Source organism: Lissotriton helveticus, chromosome 2_2 (genome assembly GCF_964261635.1).
Source record: "Lissotriton helveticus chromosome 2_2, aLisHel1.1, whole genome shotgun sequence".
Taxonomy (NCBI): domain Eukaryota; kingdom Metazoa; phylum Chordata; class Amphibia; order Caudata; family Salamandridae; genus Lissotriton; species Lissotriton helveticus.
In genome coordinates, this window is record NC_136060.1 from 352,453,623 (window position 1) to 352,479,442 (window position 25,820).

At 44.7% G+C, this 25,820-nt stretch overlaps 1 protein-coding gene across 1 annotated transcript in view; it reads right to left on the reverse strand.

Moving 5' to 3' along the window:
* ACOX3 (acyl-CoA oxidase 3, pristanoyl) overlaps positions 1-25,820 on the reverse strand; it is a 502,436-nt gene that overhangs the window by 252,511 nt on the left and 224,105 nt on the right. The window contains exon 8 of the mRNA XM_078678532.1: positions 6,588-6,684. Within this exon, the coding sequence (XP_078534658.1) occupies positions 6,588-6,684 (97 nt within the window). The remainder of the gene's footprint in view (positions 1-6,587; positions 6,685-25,820) is intronic.

A 25,820-nucleotide genomic window follows, 5' to 3' on the forward strand; every position in this document is an offset into this window, starting at 1 on the left:
TGCGGACCTTTCTCCCCCGTTGTAATCTGTCATGCCTATCTACTCCCCACTGATTGATGCACCTGTTTCACCCGGACCATTTACTAGAGATACGTCATCTGGCCCGACCAGAGAGCACCCCTAGTGAAAAGGACATATGCAATAATAACGAAGTGATCACTGTATCCTGTTAACAGAAACTTTAGCATGAAACAACCTCGAAAGAAAAGAATAGGAAAACGAAAATCAGTAGGCCACTGATGAACATGAACTTTTAATAAACAACGAACAAAGAAACGATAACATAACGTAATGATAAAACCTATTAATGTCCTAGAAACAAGAAAACGTTAAAATATGCCAGTGGTGAGAGACCAGAAAAACAGTAAGAGAAACCAAATCACCCCTCGCTGTCCCACCGCCTGCCACGCCAAAAAAATCGATAGACTAGGGAAAATGCAAGTCAGTAGAACATCCGCCCCCACTCTGGAAACTTCCAAGGTGGGGCAGGGTTGCGGCTACGCCCAGCCGGGAGCAGCCCATAGAAGGCGGGTCCTGCTGCCACGCCTCGGCCAGGAGATCCTAACGTAGGGTGTAGCCGGAGGAGAGGCCGAGGCCAGCGGGACCCGGCCAGGGGATTGCCTTTACAACGCTGAAGAGTTGCAGGGGGGGGAATATCTCCTCGACCCTCCCCTCTCTCTCCCAGTCCGGCCGCGGTGGCCCTTGACAGTTACAGGTAGTCCCGCCACATGCTCTTCTGGTCCGGCCACCAACGGTCGGGGGGCCGAGGCCGACGGGATCCGGCTGCAGCCGATAAACCAAGGAACCCGTTCATGGGGCCAGAGCCAGGGGCGTCCGGCCGACATCCACCGGAAGCCCGGCCCGAAGACGGACGGGACACTTCTTCTGTCTTGAATAATGGCTGCGACAACACTGGGGGGGGATGTCTTGCACATGCCTCCGACCCCCCCCCTCGTCCTCATCGCCTGGTCCGGCCATAACAAATCTCAAGCGAGACGCCGTGGGGTGCACTGGGAGGGAGAGACGATGCGAACAGGCCTCTCCCGCCTCCCCAGGTGGAGGCTTCCCAGCTGCACCCTCAGCGCTCCAGGCGCCCGGAAAAGGGTTCTTCCACTGTGGCCATGTTGCAACGTCTCGCCCGGCAGGGTGGAGCCCGTCCGCTCATTTGACCCCGCGATCGCCAGTAGCTACCGAACTCTCAAAATGGCGGTCGACCTGGCAAGAGCGGGCCCAGCATAAAGAAATGGCCCGGTCACTGGTTGACTCCACCACCGTAGTCCTCCACGACCTTGAAGATTCTAAAGGAGCCGCGGGAGTCTCCGACCCCCGATGGGGAATGACTGCCATGATCGCTCGTGGAGTGACGAAACTGTATCCGCGGGACGTCGGCGATCCCATGCTGGCGCCAGCCTCACTTTGAATTACTAGAATTGTCCAGGCTATCACCTAGCCCTGCAGATGTAGTTTATGGCTCCAGCTGTAAAGAATCACCCCTCTTTAAAGGAGTTATAGTAGATCAAGGCCCACACCCGATGAGATCCGTCACACCACACGTGTTCCTACTATCTGAAAACCATCCTGTATTGTGATTGGGGAGGGGACCGAGCCTGAAGCGGAAGATTCCAGGAATGACTCTTTGTACATCAAAGTTTTTACAATTATGTGTCACATTAAAAATATATAGCACTCCAACAAAGTAGTAGGAATATAAAACTTTAATAACATATAAATATATACAACAAAACAAAAACAGTAAAAACATTTAAACAACGAAGAGACCGTGGCAATTTCTTTTGAATTCCTGATGAGGACATGTTACTAGTTCTTTCAAATTATGAAAATTCAGAAGATGTTGCCTGGGGGTGGGTCGTCAGTAGCAGTCTGTTGTGCGAATAGTTCCAAGGCAGCAGAAAGCGCTGAAATCTAGATGGCACGAAAGTGATGTCTAGCAAGTTGCCGCCCAGCAAATAACGGCGTGGGGCGCCGCGGGGGTGAGTGAGTCCAGTAGGCACCACAGCTATTCTTACCGGCATTGCAGAATTACTGCTGGGGGCAATGCCTGTGCTGTAGCAGGGTCACAGCAGAAACAAAAAGGATTCTGTTGAAGATGTTGTTGGTTTTCAATTTGAAAACAGTTCTGGTGTCAACTGCTATGCTAATGTAGTGGTTAATGTTTTGTTTTCTCTAGAAAATGTAAAAGAGGGGGAGGCAGTCCAAAGTTCCGTTAAAAGGGCAAAGGAAAGGATCGGTGGTTTGAACTATCAGTCAAAAAGGGGAGAGGGTGCAACAATTTTTCCTACCGGGTCACACAGAGGAAGAGGAGTGTCAGAGGGTGCGGTAGTGAATAGGGCGAAAGGGAGGTGTCGGGCGGGCACAGAGTGTGATTTTCAGGGAAGAGCAGCGCAGATGGGGGGAGGTTTATTGCCGATGCATAAGACCGAGAGCGGGGGTGACCAGTGCCTGGGGAAGATGCTTGCGAGGGTGGGGAGCCATGCTACGAATCGACAGCGTGCAGAGAGTGGGTCTGGTCAAGGCATCTAAAATGGCTGCCGTGCACGACAAAAGTGTGGCATTTCAAAAAAGGCAAGATGGCGCAGACAATGTTTTTCAACACTTCCTCATTTCCTTCGAATCGAACGTTAACAGACGTTGGTGCATATTACCAAAGTTAAGCGATATTTATCGCTAACGATGCTTACCAACGAATTTTTTAACGCTAAGCATCGTCAGAAATTATCGAAGATAAACCTTGCTATTATCAAGGTTTATCGCAAATGCGATAATAAACGGCCGCAATGCATGAATATCGCTAAAAAGTCAGCGATATTCATGCATTACCGAGCTAATGCTCTTAGCCATGTTATCCACCTCCCATTGGATAACATGGCTAAGAACTGCTCAGGGCAGGTGTTAGCTTTTGGAGATAATCGCGCTTAGCGCGAATATCTCCAAAAGTTGGTAATAGGAGATAGATATCTTGCATGTTGTAATGCAAATTATTGTGGTATATGGAACTCATACCATAATCTCTCAGGAAAGCAGAAACTGATCCTTTTGGGACCGCCTAAAAAGGCCTAGGGGGTGAGGGGTACTCTACTTTGCCCCCTTTTCACGTTCCGAACTATTTTATTTTACTCTCTTCTGTAATTACACAAAATAGCAGCGATAAGATGCATCGGAGACACACAGTGAGAGAAAGGAGGCCGGAGATGAAGAAGAGATGTCAAATACACATTGGAGATAATATAGTGGCAGAAGGGAAGTAAATATGAGTAAACTTACCATGTAACATAAAAATGTTGCACTCTATACTATAAGTCTCATTTTATACTACAATCACTTCGCTACAACCTCATAAAATAAAAATAAAACTGAATAATGTCTCAAACAATTTTTGATTTCTAAATATAAATTTATTCTTCAGAATTTTCTAAATTTGAAAGAACTAGTAACATGTCCTCATCAGAAATTTCCTCATGAAAAGTCTGCAATGATGATTCTTCTAACTCTATGGTCTCCAAACATTCGATAAATTCGCCATCAACAGATTGATCAAAAAAATCATTCAAGTCATCTCCTCCTTGTGACAATATTTCATTATCGGTGCTGTCAATTTCAATCAATGTAGTGGAATCATTCAAGTCATCTCCTCGTGACAATATTTCATTATTGGTGCTCTCAATTTTAATCAATGTAGTGGAATCATTCAAGTCATCGCCTCCTTGTGACAATATTTCATTATTGGTGCTGTCCATTTCAATCAATCTAATGGAATCATACAAGTCATCTCCTCCTTGTGACAATATTTCATTATTGGTGCTCTCAATTTCAATCAATGTAGTGGAATCATTCAAGTCATCTCCTTGTGACAATATTTCATTATTGGTGCTGTCCATTTCAATCAATCTAATGGAATCATACAAGTCATCTCCTCCTTGTGACAATATTTCATTATTGGTGCTCTCAATTTCAATCAATGTAGTGGACAATTCAAAAGAAATTGCCACGGTCTCTTCATTGTGAGCCATTTTATTTTGAAATTGCTTGCTGTAAATTGCAGAAAAAAATAATCACTTTCATTTATCGTTTTTAGTAATACATAATATAAAACTAACTTTATCAAGTATTTAGTATAACAGAAGGACTGCAAATAAATAACAGAAAACATTTTTCAAATTATCTTCAAGTGTACAACATAGTTCCCCTTACAAATTAACAACTCACCTTTTTAAAAGTAGGAGAAGTGTTAGTACTGTGTAAATCAAACACCAGAAATTCACCACCAAAAATTCCTCACAAATGTACCTCAGACAGTAGTATCACAAAATGGCTGTGGTTTCCTCTCATTTGACATATATACATAACCAATTAACTTTCATCACACACAAATACAAAACCAAAGTAACATTTTAATTGGTTCTAAATTTCAACACTTTCAAATGTGTTTTCCCCATGCAATTTTCCATAGGACATTTACATACGTCTACAGCCTGAATGGCTGAACGGAATTACACCAAACTTGGCAAAATGGTACATCAAACCTAAGAGGTCAGGAAGGATCTACTATGCCCCCTTATGGTCATTTCCCCCTTCGCTTTGGCCTCCTCTTGTCTCTCAATCCTACCGAGAGACAAGATGGCGGCCGCTACGGACTGTTTGGAATGTTGACAGACGCCGGAGAACCAATCAGCTTCGCAAAGCTCCGTAACGCGAAAAGTACGCGAAGCGGAGCGCTGTTACAGATATATATCTTTTTTGAACGTTAATTTCTCAAAATCCACTGGAGCACATATATTGAGACCTAGCAAAGGCACATCGGGCTACCAGTCCCTAATATTTTGCCAAGTTTCGTGCAAATCCATTCAGCCGTTGGATTATTATTATTATTTTTTTTTTTGCCCCGCGGGGCCCTTTTAAAACCTCCACATCAAACCTAGGGGGTCAGCGAGGATCTATTATGCCCCCTTATGGTCATTTGCCCCTTCGCTTTGGCCTCCTCTTGTCTCTCGATCCTACCGACAGACAAGATGGCGGCCGCTACGGACTGTTTGGAATGTTTACAGACGCCGGAGAACCAATCAGCTTCGCTTCACAAAGCTCCGTTGCGCGAAAAGTACGCGTACTGGAGCGCTGCCCGGTCCGCTGTTACAGATATATATCTTTTTTTAAACGTTAATTTCTCAAAATCCACTGTAGCACATATATTGAGACCTACAAAAGGCACATCGGGCTACCAGTCCCTACAATTTTGCCAAGTTTCGTGCAAATCCATTCAGCCGTTCGGGCTAAAAGTGAGGCCAACCGCCCTATGGAAAACTCAATGTTAAAAACACGTTTTGGGACCCCCCTTTTTTCTCGACCCCCCCTGGACGAACCCCCCCCCAATTTTCAGGGGCTGCTCAGAAACAAAATGTGCCATTTTCCTGAAAATTTCAGCCAATTCCGTCCACAAACGCCAAAGTTATTAGACATAGAATTTTCAAAAATCCCATAGAGAAAAAATCCTAACTATATATACCTACTGGCGACCGCCAGTAGGTAATATATATATATATAGACACACATATATATAATATATATATATATATATAATATATATATATATATATATATATATATATATATATATATATATATATATATATATATATATATATATATACATACACACACACACATATGTTTGCCAATTGGCCAAGAGCAGCAGACTTATTTTTCATTGTTTTGTTTTACAGGATTTGCAAATCCAGAAGATTCCTACAGGCTGAAGGAGAGACAAGAATTTGCAAATCCAGCATAGACATCAGCGGGGACTCATAGAAATATTTTTGGTAATTTTTACTCTATTGTCAGTAGGGGTCCCCAACATGGGCCTGGTGGTTAGGGTAGGTTTATCCTGCCCCCTTTTTCCTCAGTATGGTGCTTAGAACAGCATGTTGGGTAATAGCGGTCACAAACATTTTTCTGTGATGGTCAACAAATCACAGTGCAGAGGATTCGCAGCTCTGCAGCCAGATTCGCAAATCCTCGTAGTATAACAGGAGAAAACTTCTCTAGTACAGTGATGTGCCTTTTTTTAATTGGATTTTCGAATTATCTGTGAATTCACGAATCTACAAATTAACAGTCCAAATATCTCTAGAATTTAGCCACTACAAGCCCAGACTGGAACACCTATGAATCTTATGGAAAAGTACTGAACTGATACACACAAAAAAACAAGCAAAGGCACTTCCTTCAGTAAAATTCTGCTTAAATATCAAGTCTGGTGGAATTTCGTTCAACTATTTTTTTCTATAAAAAAGTAAAGAATCCTAAGGGAGTTAAAATGGGAAATGTTACTTCCCACCACCTGTTATTTTTCGGGCACACTGCTCTACAGATGTGCACAATATTTGCCTTGAAGAAACTAAACTGAATGCACTTGTTTTGGAAAGTTTTGTGCAGATTTGTCAAACTATGCGGAAGTTATTGGCAATATTTCTGCACAGACTTTGAAATATTATTGTGCACACACGTACATATGACCTCTCTTGCAAAAAATGAATCTTTAATGGCACATATTTCTTAATATACATAAGTCATACCTTAAATGGAGTAACGTAGACTCCCAAGCTTGAGACGTCACCGTTTCTATTCAATAGATTTTCTTGAGGAATTCGAACTTTGTGAAACATGGCAAATCTGTCAAAATGATAATAAAAGTGAAAGTTATTTGGCGAATGTTTAGTGAATAGTGTAGAACAATAAATGAAACGTCTTTCAGTTGTTAGTCAACTTTTTTAAAAACTCAAATTCTGTTTACTGAGTTTGACATCAAAAAAGGGGAGAACACAGTGCTGGTGTCATTACACAGAAAGACATCGTTCAGCAGTCAGACACATTGCCATAATTGCGTGTGCATGCAACATTGACATAGCTACGTGGAAGTCAGAGACACTCAGGAGAAGCCTTGGGAGGCGAGGTCCGACCCGCTAAGGGCTGTGTCAGGGCTCAAGGGCCTTTCAAGCGCTGTGAGCACTAAATAGAAAGCTTCTGCGCAAGGTGGAGGGGGTAAACCTGGGAGAAGTGAAAGGAAACTGCAGGGCTAAGGGGGAGGGAGAGGAAACCAGTGGCCTCCAGTGAAGTCCATGAAGCTGTCAACCATTGTTTAACCCATTTATCACTTCCAGCCTATTTGTCATGCTAGACTCTAAAATAATTATGCAACTATGAAAGTAATCTACACAAAATAGCTGGCATCATTTCTAGCACTCTAATGTATTTGGGAGGGAAAAACTATAGTTTTCCCTACATGTTTCAATTCAGCTACTAACACAATAATAATACAACACTTATACACAGATAAATAAAATATAATACTACTTACTAAAAAACTAAAAGACGAGTATAGATAAATACCTATTCCTATGTCTTTTCTAGTCTCATCTTGAGGGTTCCCAGCCACCGAATGTGGAATCGAAAGTTTGCTCTATTAGTGTAAAATCAGAATGCGTATCTGGTATTGAGCTGTTCATTGGCGCCGGCAGAGCTCTTTTGTTTTTACTCCTATTGTTGCAGGGTTTCTGTACTCACACAGAACTGTGCACAGAGGAGTGGAACCTCGGCAAATTAGGATGTCCCAAAACTTACCTTAGCAACCAACTCACCCCTTACCGAGCTAGCTACAGTGTCTCATTGGACATATCAAACACCCAATGTTTAGACAAACCAGAACATGAACTTACAGTACCTCAGGGTACGTGGGACTCATGAACACTCTTTCGTTATATTATCATTACAAACCAGAACATGGAGTAAAGAAGACACATGTGCATTTGAAATGTTTATTTACTAATGCCGTCTTCTCAGGCGCAGTATCTTTGATAATACAAGTATACTTATTATCAGTAGCAAAATTATCAGCATAGTTACTAAGACATAAAAAGCGAATGGTGACAGCATGTTAACATGCTGTAATGAATAAGAGTTAACAACACTTATATCTCACCCTCCCTGACACATATATTATATTATTAGCTAAGAAGGTCTCTTTGGGTTGTTTTAGGGCGGGCCCATACCTTAGTGTCCTAGCATGAAGGAATCACATCAGCATACACCAGCTCTCTCTGCATGTGCACCGCATCAAGTGTGTTAACAATTCTCGTGCAAAGCAATATCAATCCCGCCTCAAGCCCGAGTTGGCAAAGGCTGCACTTGTGTTATGACTATGAAGGCGTGGAGATCAGACCTCATAACAATTCCATATCGTGTTGCTCCTGAAACTTCAGCACTCTCCGTGCAGACATGGTTTATTAAACAAAACTGATATCAGAGCAATAACATATTATTCTCACATACACCACGGCAAACCACTAGGTTGAAAGCTAAGTCAACAATTAAGGGTCGTGTGCAGAAGTTGCAAGAAAGGAAAAATGGCGTTTAAATCTCAAATGTACCTATGCTAACTTAACACGATATAAGGATATATAGGAGCTATACAACACCCCCCCATGATCCGAGAACGGACTAAATAAGATAACAGAAGTGCCATCACATGAGAGCAGAATCCAATTATAAACGAGCATGAATAAAAATTCAATTATAAAAACTAATGCTAAAAAATAGTCCACAAGTATAATGTGGCTCAAGCCAATAGGCAAGCAAAAACAAAATGTCTTGACCAAAAGTCAATAAAATCAAGGAAATGCTATCAATCAGCATGTCATTTTGAGGCAGTGTCTATGATAAGACTGTATATGAAAAGTAAGCTGCAACAGCCTCCAGGAGGAAGTCACTGTCCTCATCCGAAAACAGTTCAGCCATCCAATTTAAAAGATGAAAGGAACATACGTGATCTTCCAGCACCGGATCCTCTATAACCATCAGAGGACAGCTCGGTGGGTTTTCAAGAAAACTTTGTTCCAAGAAATTTAGCGCTGCTGACAACACATCCCAGGGACCCATTAGTCCATGTGCCACCGCCAAGGCCATAATCCTTTCGTCAGAACAAACCAACTCGTGAGCAATGATAGGACTCATCAGTTGATCAAAATCGACGTCAGAAGATATTGGTCCGCAGAGACACAAATCAATGGCCCAATGGAAATCACAGGTCAGGCAGCGAAATACAGGCTGGACACAGGTGAAATAGGAGAACCGAAATGATAATCCAAACGCCGTGCTTAGAGTCGCCAACGGCAGTGTGCCATAATAATCAAGCATGCGGTTGCGAAACCGCGTCAGTAGCAGCCGAGCGTGGTCTTGCACAGGAAGGGCATCCATATTTAAAAAGGCAGAAAACCACCAATGCGCCAGCCGCTAATGCAAGTAAAAACGGGAACCCTCCAAATAAGGATGAAAAAATAGAATGGAAGAAGGCAGGGATGACTCCAAAAATCTTCTCAAAGGAAGTCACGAGACCACCGCTAACAACTTTAAAAAAATGTGCTAGGCCCGTTGTGGAGGATGCGTTAAAGATAGAACGGACCATGGCTCCGAAATGCAAAGGCAAATCAGTATTTAAAAGAGCCTGAACCTCCGTACGGGTGTTAGCAATGTGAAGCACGAAAGTTTCACGGGCCGAGCTCAAGGCCACCTCTTTCTGGGACAATAGAGCTCTTATTCTAGCCATGCCGCTGAATTCTGCTCCCAAGGTCGGTATCTGTGGCCAAATGGAAGACTCCCTATGTTCACGTGTGGGAGGATAAAGAACATTTCTGCAGCAAATAACTCGCTCACTAACCGTTACTATGAAAGCTATACCTTTAATTAAACCACAGCAGTTTTCATTATTGAGCATTAAATAACTACCATTCTCTAACAATTTAAACGTGGGGATGATAGCAGGAACTGGCGTGCCCTGTAAAACGCAAGCCATATTCGGTCGGTCCTTGTTACATGAACCGTGTAACTGTATGTGTCTGCACATTAAAGAATGATCTGGCGTCTCAGTACACTCATCCCCTGTTAGATAAACCTCTTGTTCATCCTTGAAACATCTGTATGTGTATGGGAGTGACCAGACCTCATGAAGAAAACCGCTACCTAAGGGTTCAAAACGACCTATTGGCACATATTTCATACAATTTGAAAACTTATATAAAGCAAAAGGCAGCGTTATTAAACCGTGGATAAGCCACGTAGCAGCAGTGGTCTCTGCCACAGAAAAAGGTAAAGATTCCAATCTTTCAATATGGAGCATAGAAAAGGAAGCATCACGCATTGAAAGCAAGCGTTGTTTGTCTGTCAAATTAAACGGTGCAAATAAAGAGGAAACGTTCATGTATCCCCAGGGAACTTTACCCATTTTTAGAGTCTGTAGTGTCCATGCAAACTGCATGATTGAACGTAATTGATTTTGACCATGGTATAATACAGACACTTCATCATGCACAATATCAACAACAGACGACACAATATTATCTAATGTGTAAATTCTAGAGGAAAGCACGTTAATGCTATTGTCAACCACTGCAAGCACTTTCTCAAGATTTGCCTGATCAATAGCTCTAAGGCGTGAAGCAGCCTCAATCTGTGAGAGTTTCCAAATTTCATTGTAAACACCATATAACCACCTTTTCGACCTGCCACTAGCTGGGCCCTTAATGAAATCATTCAAATCCACGTCTGCATTCAGTTTGGAAAGGTGATACTTAACCGCAGGTAAAGTTGAATGTTTCAGCCAAGCTTGACACAACTTGCCAACAGAGTAAGAGGTGACAGTATGACTCAAATCAAAACGGGGATCAGATCTAACAGCCTTAAAACCGTCAGTTATATTTAAAAATCTCTTTTGGCAAGAATCAGCACTACGGTGCCAAAGCAGCCAACCCTTGGGATTCATACTGGAAATGTCAAAGGAGGAATTCAGAAGCAGAGCCTGTATATCTCTAATGGACAATTTAGTAAAATTACTCCAATCCTCATATTCCTCCAACTCCGGGAAAGACGGGGTGTTTAACCTTTTAGATGTAGCCAATCCAAAGCACGTCGTCTGGGAAATGGTTTCATTTAAAAACCACATATGATTTGGGATGAGACATGCACGGTGCAAAGCTTCAGTGCCTTGTACCTGCCAGGCCCTTGAGCCCCAAACTGATTTAAGGTCTATGGTATCCATCCATAACTCATACCCTCCAGTAACTAATTGATCCAGGAAGGCCTTTGAATATAACAATTTTGTATTTGTAAGTCGAACCTTGGACAGTGGCTGTTTGTGAAATTTAAAATAAAAGGACTCGGGATTGGACTGATTAAAGTCAGTGAAATAAGTATACTTTTTAAGAAACGTTTCTGAACTCCCTTGTGTTGGTGCTGGGCAATGTTCCCACTGAGTAAAATTAACCGCATCCCTTCGGGAAGATGTCTTGTGTAAGAAGTGATTGCCATAATGTTGGTAACAGAACAATTCACCATAATTAGCAGATTCTAAATATAAATCCTCAGCATCAAAAGCAGCATAATATTTCAAATCAGAAAACAAACTTTCCACAGCATTAACATCCCAATCATCAGAACGAATGTTTTGTTTCACCACATCCCCCATATTAACTCTTAGTACATTAGGGACATTAACGACTTCCGTTGGACCATGAATCTGAAAACGAACTGCATCCCACGCGATTCCATCCAGAACAGGCCACGCTGTGATGTTAACCAAAGTCAAGTCTCTTTTTAATCTGTGTGTAGAATGTGAAGAGGAAAGTGGGGCCAAAGTTCCATTCAAATGAGTAATGCAAGTTCTCTCCTCGACATAGTGTCCATTCATAATCCGAAAAAAATAAAACACAAAACCAATTGACATAAAAAGGTAAACTGAAAAAAGGACCAGCCAAATGTATATCCAAGGAGGTATCAAAAAATGTTTTTTAAACAGGCTAGCATATAATGCAATTTTAGAGGGTTTTTTCGAGGCAAGGGAAGCAGAGTCAAATGAAAATCTGGATTCCGTGGCTAAACGAGCTTGCAGGTCAGGCATGGACAAATCAGTGGGGTATGTATAGTCTGTCTCATCAAGGTTAGTTCCTGGTAAATTATTCAATAATGGACTGGAAACAGCAGGTAATTCGATGGCCACCTCAGGTTCATTATTAGAAGCAGTGGGCATAATTGAATTTCTCACAATGGAAGGACAGGAAACAGCCGGTGTCATGCTAAGAAGAATCGGCCACTCTGTGTATCTTGACATTGTCAATAGAAATAAACCTGTTTTCCTTACGACCTGGAAGTGGTGGTAAAATGACTGTTCTTGTGCCCTTCACTCCAAGCACTGGGACCGGAGCTCGATAGGAGGGACCAAACTCTTTCTTGTTGTCGATCTTCTCTCGAACCAGTTCTCCAACTTGGGGTAGCCAGCCAACTACCGGGATCTGCAACGCATCATCCGATGTGGAGGGCAAATGTTCCTTTGCAAGAGTGTCTCTCGTCTTTTGTAGATTCTGTAAAACATTGCAATGTTCATCTGCGTCAAAGGAAGTGGCGCGAACCACCGAGTCTAGACCGTCAAGGTCAGGGACGAACATCTTGATGCCAAAGAGCATTTCGTATGGGGTCCGCCCACCCAGAGACCTTCTAGGGAGATTATTAAGAGCACGCTGCACGCCATAGAGGTGAGCCAGCCAATTTCTGCCAGTGCCTATAACTCGGGCTGTCAAAGATTGCTTTAAATCACGGTTCATTCGTTCAACTACACTATTACCCTCGGGTCTGTAGGGTGACGAAAACTTGACTTGGACCCCCATCGAAGTCATGGCATCCTTATACGCCTTAGAGGCGAAAGCCGGACCCTGATCCGAATGGAAGGTACCACAGGCAAAAATCCCTATAAAGATACGCAAATCTCTGATGACAGTCCGGGAATCAGCGCTGCGATGTGGCCATACCCACACAAAGCGTGTGCATGAGTCAACTGCTACTAAGATGTATTTATACGCAGTATCAGATGAAAATGGACCGCAGTGATCTAAATAAACACAGCCTAGTGGTTTATTAGAAATGTACAACTGAGTCTGAGGCGGACGCGTAGCAGTTGAAGGTTTAATCTGCTGGCATATGTCACAAAGAAGGACATAATCACGCGTCTGTTTGTACAGTCCCCGCCACCAGAAACGTTGTTGTAGTTGCGTTACAGTGGCTGAGACGCCCGCATGCGCAGACGCCACACCTTCATGAGCCGCTGTAATCAAGTCTGTTCTGCGATCCGAGTTGGGAATCAGCCGTTCCCCAACATCAGGAAGTGTCACAAAAGGAACCTTTTCGGGACTTAAGTGGTATTTATACTTCGAAGGGAATCCCGAAGGATGTTTACTTCCCTTCTCAGAGGCAGCAATCGCTGCCAAGATGTCGCTATCAATCTTGGTTTTAGACCTAGTAACTGCTGCAACTAAGTATGTAGATACTGCTGATTTCGCTGCTTCATCAGCAAGCGAGTTGCCAACAGCGTGAACTCCCACGCGCTGATGACCGAGAGTATGAATCACATAAACGAGTGGCAACATAGCCTTAAGCTCTGCCACTCGAACCCAGATCATTTTATGTTTTATTGTGCTACCCTTGGAATCATGAAAATCATTTTGAATCCAAAAGAACAAGTTTTCATTGTAAGACTGGACACAGTAGTAAGAATCACCTACAATTAGAGTAGTAACACTTGGATCTGCGTACTCCAAAGCTAGTAAGAGAGCACGAAGCTCTGCTAATTGTGCGGTGCAATCGCCCAGGGGCAACGTGTGTACCTCCCTGGAAATGAACTCATCATTCAACATAGCACCGACCACAATGGCGCATGCGGAAACGTAGGCATGTTTAGAGCCATGCGCAACCTGCGCCGACCCATCAGTGTAAATGATGCAATGGAAGTCCTCCAAAGGTCGCATCGCCAGAGGAGCAGGGTGAACGAATTCATACTGCAAGTACTCCTGCGACCGTAAGGAAGCGTCAAAAATAAACATGACATCCGAGGATGACAATGACGCAGCCCACTGAATCCACCGAGGGTGCAAAGCTTTTGAATTTGGTACACTCGCTTTCGTGACTGCCTCCAAATGAGGACAGGGTGTTACCACTAGCATGCGTTTCCCCTGTGACAGAGCACGTTCTTTCAGAATTGCCATCTGTACAGCAGTTAAAACTTTTTCCACAGTGGGAAACCGCATCTCAGCCGAAGTGTACAAGTGAGACTTGTAAGCGATAGGTACTGTGTCACCTTCATCAAAAGTGAGGTATGTGAAACCCACCGTCCCAGGAATTATTCTTATTACCAGGTTGGTGTGGTTATCACGAGTCAGTAAATATTTAGAAGCGAGCAGATCAGCCTGCAAGGATTGCAAAATGGCTGAATGCTCAGGCAGCCAGCATGATTTTGAGAAAGTTGGTTGGATCAAAGCATACAAAGGCTTGATACGCTGGGCATATTCCGGAATGTAAGTTCTGCCGAAATTCAAAAAGCCCAGTAAAGACTGTAATTTTTTCAGTGTTGTTGGAGCGCGTAATTGTGCGCACTTCTCTAAGAAGTGAGGAGCCAAACCTCTACCTTCATTGTTGAGCTCATAGCCCAAAAACAACACTGTATGTTCAGCAATGTGCGATTTTGCAAAGTTGAATTTGTAACCCATGTCTGCGAAGTTGCAAACAAGAGAATTTACACGACACAGATGCTCCCAAATATCGTCGTCTGTGAGATATATGTCATCCACATACGAAAAAGCATCAGGGTCGAGTGCCTCCAGAATAGAGACAATGCGAGCGGTAAATATACCAGGACTATTCTTGTAGCCCATTGGAAGACGCCGGAATTGCTTTTGGACTCCAGCGCTTGTAAAACTGGTCCATTGGGAGCTAAAGCTGTCCAATCTGTGGGCATAAAAACCATTGGATATGTCAAGCGTTGTCTTGAAACGCTTACGCACGAGACTATCCACTAGGGCAGAGCCGTGGGTATTCTGTACTGCACAGTTACGGCAATGCGAGTTCAAATGCCGGTAATCCAAAACCAAACGATATGATCCGTCAGGTTTATTCACAGTAAAAAGGGGATTATTCATCGGTGACACACACGTTCCAATAACTCCCTGATATTCCAATTGTTCAAGGATTTCCGCGACGGAAGATTTTGCTTCACGCCGAATGGGATATTGAGGTTGAGGCTGCGGCTGAGACCGCAACGGAATTTCGTGGCAAGGCGACAATTTATCCCAACCACATTGGTTACGGTACAGAGCCGGCGCGAGAGCCCGAGCCCACTCTTCTGCAAAATGCTGCGCATGCTCTTTCGAGACAGTGTTTGCGAAACTGGGTAGGATTACCTCCTCCCCTCGCGGCGCCGCGAGCACAAAAGGTGGGGGCCAGTCAGCCTCCGAAAGTAAAATATCATATGTAGAAGACAGATTCTCCCAAAATACACCTTTAACGGTACGCTGTATGTCACCTTCAATTAACAGGACAATTTCATATAGTCTTTCAGGGGGAGCAAGTCTCGTATCCGCTGTTTCTATCACAACGTAGACATCAGTCGCTGTCACCCTCAGTAGTGGACGCAGCGCCTCTCTGACTATGGTTATCTCCGCCGCGCTGTCCAGCAAGGTCAGAGCCCACGTCAGATTCCGAAGCCGCGTTCTCACTATCTGTGGCATATCGATGCGCTGTTAAGGCTGCGACTTTCTTTTTCGCAAACTGCGGACGCTTAGGCGTAGAATCCTCCTGCTTCACTGCGCCGTCCGTCTGGCGGGACTGACCACGTCCTTGTTGGCCACCACGTCCACGTCCACCCCCTCCTCCTCCACCGGTCTTCGGGGCCGATGTGTCCTGAAAGGAACGAGGAGAGCGTTGATCAGAACCCTGAAAACGATCAGGTGATTTAATCATCGCGCGGTCGCGCAAATCATAAACTTTTTCGGATGGCGCAGGAGCTTGTATTGCAGGAAAAGTACCCTGAGTCTGCATTGTCTGCTTCCCCTGTGTCTGTTTTTTAGGCCAATTCGATTTCTTGGACTTGGGCTGGGCATCTGTCACTGCAGATTGTCCCTGAGGTTGTTTTTTATCCTACACTGGAAAATATTTCAGACCTCTACTTGTGCGGCCAATAGTTTTATAAGCGGCCACTACAATCTTTGCTAACTGGCGGGGTTTGTCGGCATCGGGCAGAGCAGCCAAAGCATTCGACACCTGAAAGTTAACTGCATCTCCTTTAACATTGGAGAGAATGAGATCACTTACAATCTCAAAAGAACCACACAGGCGCATACCCAATTCCACAGCTGCCTCTGGACCGTGATCATTCTGAACACGTCTAATGATTTCAGGCAGGGCATTCATAGACGGGGTGCCGAAGCACCTCGTATAAACAGCCGCAAAAGTTTTTCCCCAGCTTTCACAGTCAGCTAGTTCAGGAGTAATATCCTTCGGTAGAGTAATCGTCAACATTCTATGTTTATCAGCAGGAGTAGAATTCGGAAAAACCGCCTCCAGTTGATCAAACTTCTCTGCTAGCCAGAATGGGAAGTCATCGTTGTCAACAGGACGCGCACCAAAAACCGAATTTACCATCACTGGATTGAGACGCATTCCGCCTCGTTCCATGGGAGCGGCCGCACCCCCCTGGGGACCACCAGGAAGATGTCGACCAATGTATTGCACTAAAGCACGAATCACGGAAATGGAAACTACATGTAGCCTGCGAATTTCTGCCAGGGTACAAGCCCCGTGATTCGGGTGCGGGGTAAAGCCACCCAACGCAGGCCAATTAGTACCTGGAATTGAGAGTGGACCTAACCTCGCACGGGACAAAGAGTGGGGGAGGGCGCCATCAAACCAAACTCGATGCTGCCAATGATCAATAGGTATTTCCAATGCCCTGTATGGCGTATATTCAGCCGGGACATCCGAGGCGGTGTAGGAGTGGAACAAACCAGAATTAGCGTCCACAGCCGGAAACGTAACCCAAGAGTAAAACAACTCGTAAGGAAACGCCGGATCTGCACTTACCACGAAAATCACAGCCATCCCATCTACTGGGACCTGGTACGTCTGAAGATGGTTGCGTACCGCTACGCGACTATGCTGCGCAATAGCCACCGCTGCCGCCATTACAGAATTGGAAACAAGAAAACACAAAGAATACTTTGTAGCACAACTGGGTAGTAATTCAAAGAAACCGTTTAAGTAAGAATCAAGCTTGAATAAAGACCTATTTCAAAAAATAGGTAGGTTTCACCAACACCCCGTTTTCCGGAAACGGATGTGAAGGGGTTAAGGCATGAATGATAAACTACTCGAGTGTCATGATATAAGACCACCGAAACCGTTGGGCGCCATGTTGCAGGGTTTCTGTACTCACACAGAACTGTGCACAGAGGAGTGGAACCTCGGCAAATTAGGATGTCCCAAAACTTACCTTAGCAACCAACTCACCCCTTACCGAGCTAGCTACAGTGTCTCATTGGACATATCAAACACCCAATGTTTAGACAAACCAGAACATGAACTTACAGTACCTCAGGGTACGTGGGACTCATGAACACTCTTTCGTTATATTATCATTACAAACCAGAACATGGAGTAAAGAAGACACATGTGCATTTGAAATGTTTATTTACTAATGCCGTCTTCTCAGGCGCAGTATCTTTGATAATACAAGTATACTTATTATCAGTAGCAAAATTATCAGCATAGTTACTAAGACATAAAAAGCGAATGGTGACAGCATGTTAACATGCTGTAATGAATAAGAGTTAACAACACTTATATCTCACCCTCCCTGACACATATATTATATTATTAGCTAAGAAGGTCTCTTTGGGTTGTTTTAGGGCGGGCCCATACCTTAGTGTCCTAGCATGAAGGAATCACATCAGCATACACCAGCTCTCTCTGCATGTGCACCGCATCAAGTGTGTTAACAATTCTCGTGCAAAGCAATATCAATCCCGCCTCAAGCCCGAGTTGGCAAAGGCTGCACTTGTGTTATGACTATGAAGGCGTGGAGATCAGACCTCATAACAATTCCATATCGTGTTGCTCCTGAAACTTCAGCACTCTCCGTGCAGACATGGTTTATTAAACAAAACTGATATCAGAGCAATAACATATTATTCTCACATACACCACGGCAAACCACTAGGTTGAAAGCTAAGTCAACAATTAAGGGTCGTGTGCAGAAGTTGCAAGAAAGGAAAAATGGCGTTTAAATCTCAAATGTACCTATGCTAACTTAACACGATATAAGGATATATAGGAGCTATACAACACTATCTAGGAGATCATCCTATTAAAACTGTTCTTGGACCCTCCTAGACAGTTTCAAATCACCTCACTTACTACCCTACACTCACTACATCTTCACTTTCGTTCATCATTACAGCTAAAAATCAGATCGTCTCCGATAAAGAGCCCGCTCCAGGGCACCGTTGGGCATTACAACGCAAGCCCAATGAGAAGCAGTCCAATGATTAAAGCATGATACCCATCTGGGTGTATGAGGGAAATCCCTTCTGATCACACTGATCCCCCAATCCAGTCGATCAGCCAGCTCCTCTCCTGGTCTCAACTACGACCTTCTCATTTCTTGGTCTTGCCTTTTCTAGAGGTACAGAATCCTGTTTTTGTTTAACTAACGTATTTAAGAAGTGTGAGAGCTGGACCTGCTATCAGCTCCTAGTCCCAGACTTCGTTTACTATCTGGTATCATGCAAACATGCAAGAGTTCAACATGGCATGTACCCTTCGATATGAGCATCCTTGTCTGTGCCCTTGTTTTTCGGGCGAACAGTCTGCATCAAAACCTGCTTACTTCCGAGCTCAGCAAACTCCTAACATAGTGCCTTATTGTTGATATGCTAAACTAAAAAACAGGAAAATCTATGAGTATTAAGGATCTGAAGTGTCAATTAAAGAAAAGAGAACAATGGTCTCTAATACCAACAAAATGTAATGGACATCAAATAGTAATATATTTACGGATGTATAACAATGTACAGTGAGGAACAAAAGTGTCTGTGTTCGGTGCTCAGAAGAGTGACACACTATTATGATCTTGAGAAATAGTAATGTTCTACAAAGCTTTCTTAATATACGACTAAGATACAAATGGCGTTATGATCCCAATTGATGACGGGATCCTCATCAGGACTCCTAATATGTGTAATGGCTCAGTTGAAGCGCTGGTCCGAGAAGGGTAGGATGAATAAGGGCAAAACGCTCAACAGACGCCTATTTCACATATTGTTGGTTTCTCCTTTTGGGAGCCGGTCCAACATGACTGTGCACCTCCCAGAACTGCGCGTCGCTGCAGCTTTATCTTACTTCTCTCCACTTCTCCCCCGCTTGACGGCCTGTTCAGCATTTTGACTTAATTCGTCCAGCCCTTCTCATGCCATCACTTGAACCTAGCCATGACACTCTACTTAGAATAATAATATTAACAATTCCTTCTTGTAAAGCGCAAACATATCACCTCCTTAAGGGTTTCAAGGCGCTGGAGGCCAGTTCGGGGAGATTAAAGGAGCTATTGCCCAAAGTCACATGATGCTGAGCTGAGCTGCTGCCAGTATTGAACAGTGACGTGAACCTTGTGCTCTGGAGTCAGTCGCTCTGGCCTCTGTGCCACACCTCTCCCTTTACTCTACACTCTACTGACTAAGATCTCCCACATCAGTTTTTGGCATCCTCTGATTGTGCTGCTTTTGCTACATGCGCTCAACATGTTTTCGGGCTCATATATTTATTAAGTCTTGATGGAGATCCTGTTACCAAAAGTGTCGAAACGCCACTGAGTAATTACGTGACATTACCCACTTTGCCCAGCAAACATCAAACTACGCATTTTACTGACATTTCCGAACGGTTTTGGAAGGGAGAGTTATACCTTCTCGTATTGAAAAAAGTACCAAATCGCCAATCCGCGAAGGTGTCTGATGTCACTACAACTGCGGTACAAATTATTTTTACTCGTTTAGATTGCCTACTACTGTTTTGCAAAGGGACGTTTGTATCAATATATGAAAATATTATGACCTAAAAATAGCCAGCGGAGAGTAAAAGCAATTCAGTACTTTATCCAGTGAATGTTTGTTTAAATGACTGATACTATGTATATTGTTTTAACTGTGCTTTTATTCTATTTTTATTGCAATTTATCCATGAAACTGTATTTAATGTATTTACTCTTGTGATTTTATCTTTTACGGTTGTGATTGAAACCGAATAAAGATTGATTTGACTTAAAGTCGTGTGTAGCCCTAATGAACACTCTGATGAAAGTAGCTACGTTGAAAGCATGACATTTTTTTTCTTTAGCCATGACAGTCCACAAAATAATAAAGCAAGGATAATAACTTTGATGGTTCTGGACACCAGAACAGCACACGCGTCTGTGTGCCCTGCCTTACTTATCATATCTGTGCTCCGTGGAAACGTTTGGATTAGCACGGACAGCCACACACAAAAACATAAGTACCAGGCACATTCCTGTAGCCAATCAGCCATAAAATCTGACTGCCCAAAGCAAAGAACACTGAGCACATTCATGTAAACTGTCCAAGCATGCCGTTTTCAAAGAGAGGAACCATATTATTGTTTTATGACTGACATTACAATGAACTTGCATTTATAGATGTTCACGTCCTTTCCAAACAGCTTTCAAGAGTGAATCATAAAGCCAATGTTATTTGTCATTCCAGCAACCAAGCTAAGTAAAACAAACTTGGAAACGCAAGTACAAAGCAGCTAAAAGAGGAGTTCGTGTGAGATTCATGTTGGTTAAAATAAAACCAGAAACAAGCATTGGCCAAGCCAACAGGTCCGGCTTTAACCTGTTCACTGCTAAAGGCGTTTGCACCTCAGTGCTGAGCCCTTCTTTGCTATCTGGGGTACTTTGCACCTAAGCCTCCATAATTCATTTTCCAAATAAAGCATCCGCACAAACATTTTCTCCTTTTCCCCCCAACATCATGGAGATTTTAAGGTTTTCTAGATGCCCTTGAAGAGGACTGAAAAAAATAGCCAAAATATACCCACAAGTTACTTTTTTCTTGGGTAAAAAGTGATGTGCTAGAAAGTTTTTTTGCCTACAAATGACATCAATGATGATAGGTTTGCTGTGCTACAGCCACAATCTTCCCAACTTTCAGGAAGAAGAAGAGCTGAATCTAAAACAAATTTTTGCCAGAGTTTTGGCCTTTTTCTAAGACGTAGTTTCTAATTTTTGTGCTTTCAATCTGCTTCCAACGTGTGGAGGAAAAAGGTATGAAACCTATGGATGATTCTGAATTTAGCAAGAGGTCATTTGTGTAGATGCCTCAAGTTTCTCTCAAGGAAATTAACCATTGAAAAGAAAATATGATAAAAATGAGTCGGAAAAAACAGCCATTTGAGACAATATTTTAATCTGTAATTTCTTGACAAGATGGCAGATTTACAAAAGCAGTATACTGTTACCTACACTGGACCCTCTGGTTGCAGGGATGTATATGTTTTGTAGATTCTCCAAGAACCTGAGGCACTCCGAGCCAACATCTGAGTTGCACCTTACAATGGTTTTTCATTTGTACTAGTATATAGCAATTCCCATGGTAAAATGGGAGATCCACAATTGATCCTGGTTTGATCTGTTCCTATCGTGGGAACTAGGCCCAGTCACACATGTGAGGTAGCATGTTTGTCGGGGCAACTGTGGGAACGGTGGGAGGTAGGAATTTTGTAGAGCCCTGCAGTTTCCAGAAGTTTACACCAAAGAAATGCAAGGGATATGTGTGATTTGAAGCAAAGTTTGAGGTTTGCATGGCATTATAGGAAAGAAACTGTTGTGGGACCCATGCGAGGCACACCATCCTGGACTAGTTTTCAGAATTGTCTGGGTTTGGTTGGTTTCCTTGAGTGGCCATCCAGCCAAATACCGCCACTATCAACCGTTACCTCTATTGCCGATTTCTTCATGTTGGGTTTTGGGGACCTTTGTGTTTGCTGATGTTAGGGTCAGCAACACACAAGGGGTACCATTATATCAGAACAAGTGAAGGAACGCTGGATGGTAGGGAATTTGTATTTTCACTCAGATTCTGTAACTATCCTACTTAGAAATGTGAGGAAAATGCATAGTTTAATGTTTGCAGGGCATTGTGGGCAAGAAAACATTGTGGGATCCATGCAAGGCACATCACCCTGGAGTCTCCTGGGTGTATAACTTTCACACTGGCTGTGTTTAGTTGGTTTCCCTGGGTGGCAGAGCACAGGCCCAAATAGCGCACCTATCACCATGGCTAGAATTTACTCTTATTCTGCTAATCCATATGTCAAGACTGAGGCCAAAAGGATCGAAATATCTTTTTGCTTGCCATGGGATGGGGCTCTGCGCTCCAGGTGGGCAGAAAGACTGTTGAGGTTTTAAGGTTGGAAGATAGGCCCATCACAAGAGTGGTCCACCCGCACACCATATTCTTTTTCTACAACAATAAAAATATTTCTCTGTTGTCTGATGGGCGCTCTGCCCTACTGGGGAGAGATGGGATAATCAATACCATCCGCCCCGCAGGAGGGGGTAGAAAGACTAACTAGGCCCAGGCAGTGAGGCAGCACAGGCCTATGCCATTGGGGATGCCCCCTCTATTAATAGGCCCATGTAAAAATCCCTGGTGTCTAGTGGGCCTTCTTCCATCCCAGGGGAGGCAGATTAAGAGTGAACATCCCCATCCACCAACGGGCGGAGCAGAAAGACTAATGGAGGCCAGGGCAGAGTTGAGACAAAGCCCATGACTTTGGGGCTACTCCCCCCCCCTCTGAAAAATAGTGTCAATTAAAACTCCCTGATGTCTAGTGAGGCTGAGGGGGAACACCACCATCTGTCTCCCAGTAGAGGCAAAGAGACTAACGGGGCCAGGACAAGGGGGAGCACAGGCCCCTGATTAGGGGCCGCTCCCCCAGCAATCCTCATATTTATCCTTTCTGGCCTAGCATAGCGGATCCCTGCTGGGGTGTCATGTGCCCAGAAAAATCCCCAAACAGAGATCCACAAGGGAAAGGCAGTACTGGAACGGGGACATTGTCCACTTTCAATGGTATTCCTCCCATAACAATCAGTGCTCAGGGGGCGAAGTTATGCCCTGTTTACCGATGCAGTGAAGCTGAAATGAGCCAATCGGTTCATTACACTTTCACTGAAATTACGCCAGCGTGCGGGTCATCATGTCACAAGAAAAAAGACACAGGCTGTTGGAGGAGTTCTTTCCCAAAAGCCGGTCAAACTTTTAAAACAAGCATTTACAATGCAATGGTCTCGGCATTATTAAAGGTAGAGCTATTGGCATTGCTCATGACATTTTTGTTGTTGTTTTTAAATCATAAATAAATGGCATTGTCATTTATAATGGCAATAGCTTAATCGCTCGCAAATGCGAAACCTATTGCATTTGCACCCACACAGAGCCACACATACAAAGCCACCCACACACACATACAGAGCCACCCACAGAGCCACCCACACAGAGCCACCCACACACAGCCACCCCCACACAGCCACCCCCACAGAGCCACCCACACACAGAGCCACCCACACACAGAGCCACCCACACACAGAGCCACCCACACACAGAGCCACCCACAGAGCCACCTACCAAAAAAGCTACACACGCACACACATAAAGACAGAGCCACCCACAGAGCCACCTACCAAAAAAAATACACACAGAGCGACAGAGCCCAACACACACACACACACACACACACACACACAGAGCCACACACACACAGAGCCACACACACACACACACAGAGCCACACACACACACACAGAGCCACACACACAGAGAGACACACACACACACACACAGAGAGCCCCCCCACACACAGAGAGCCCCCCTCACAACCAGGGGTCAGGAGAGCAAGCACAACCAGAGGGGGCCAGAAAGCAAGCACAACCGGGGGGGGGCGGAAAGCAAGCACAACGAGGGGGCAGGAGAGAAAGCACAACCAGAGGGCAGGAGAGCAAGCACAACCAGGGGGCAGGAGAGCAAGCACAACCAGGGGTCAGGAGAAAGCAAGGACAACCAGGGGTCAGGAGAGCAAGCACAACCAGGGGGGGCCGGAAAGCAAGCACAACCGGGGGGGGGGGTAAACAAGCACAACGAGGGGGGGGCCGGAAAGCAAGCACAACGAGGGGGGGCAGGAAATCAAGCACAACGAGGGGGGGCAATGGCAAGCACAACGAGGAGGCGGAAGGAAAGCAAGCACAACGAGGGGGGGCAGGAAAGCAAGCACAACGATGGGGGGTGGGCCGGAAAGCAAGCACAACGAGGGGGAGGCCGGAAAGCAAGCACAACGAGCAAGCGGAAGTCCCTCCAGCCCTAGTGATGGAAGGGTTTCTGCTGGCGAAATGACTTTGTTTAAATGACTGTTAAATAGTGTGGTGACAGTACAGACTTGAATACCCCACCCACCCCAATTATCAACCCAACCCTTGGCCGGTATGTAAGCTGCGGTTTCACTACCCCCTAGCCCTCTCTTTCATTATAACGTAACACCACATTCTGTATTTACTCCAGGGCAGGCCTCTGTGTCCGGTGCCACTCACCGTGTGCTCATGTTCATCTGCCTGGACGGGCAGCAGAGGGGAGGCGCAGAGGAGTCGCATCTTTATCGGGTCCATGTCCCGTACACACCGAGGCCGGATCTTCCTCCCGTTACTACTGCTTCTTTCTCCGGGGTAGCTTCTGCAGATCCCTAGGACTCCTGCAACTCACGGAGGATTCTGTTGCCCGCTGGGCGGCTGCTGCTCCCCCAGCGTCCTTGCCCGACAGCTCTCAGTGGCCACTTCCAGTTGGTTTCTGGTAGCAGTGGGCCCGAGAGGCGCTTCTTCCTGTCTGCTTCTCCTTCCTGGCTGCCAGCGAGCGCCTCTCTTCTTACGGCGTGTATAGGAGAGCTCCCTGTTTACAGAGGGGAGGAATGCCGCACGTCCAGGGGAGTTTCACCTGGTGAACAATGAGCCGTGGCCCTTTAAGGAACCCTGCAATTATCTCTGAGAACACAAAGCCAACCGTCCTTTCGTGCGCAGCCATAATTAGTGCTCAAACTTTAAGGGTTCATCACGGACATGCAGACGCCTGGCTCCTCCAACCCCATTACTCCAGTGCCCTTCACGCATCGTAGGGTGGCGACCATGAAAGGGCACCTAACCTTCAGGTCTGCCCAAATGTTCCCCAGCGTTATTATGCATGCTGGTTTGTTGACTTTCAGTAGCTGTCATTGCAACACGTGGGCATTCCGGGCTGGACTGCAACGCCCTGTGCAATGAAAGTGGATTAGAGACACCCATGGTCTGCTCACAGCCCCGGCATGCGCGCCTGGCACAGGCTTTCTAGGGAGATTTGAAAAAAATGGAGTACGTGGTACATCAAAACTCATGTAGACTGAGAGATAGAGGGAGTGACGCAATAACAACCAGCGGCTGCAGTAATGGAAACCGGCCCAGAAAGCAAAAAAAATCGCCTGACATGGCTTTAGCTTAGCAGCACACTCTGTCAACCTGATACTCGAAGTGCGCTGTGTATAGGAGAGCTCCCTGGTTACAGAGGGGAGGAATTCCGCATGTCCAGGGGAGTTTCACCTGGTGAACAATGAGCCGTGGCCCTTTAAGGAACCCTGCAATTATCTCTGGACCATCTCATTCTCGGCCTATAATTAAAGGTGGTGACCTGCGTTTCCTGCCTACCACGGGTGTAAACAAACCGGGGGAGAGAGTCATATTGAGGAACTGGTGGCCGGATGCTGTTCAAATCTCACAACTCATGCCCATACATAATCCAAAAGGGGACGTGACGTTTTGCTTTCTAGCATGTTGTAGGGCAGGAGTATAA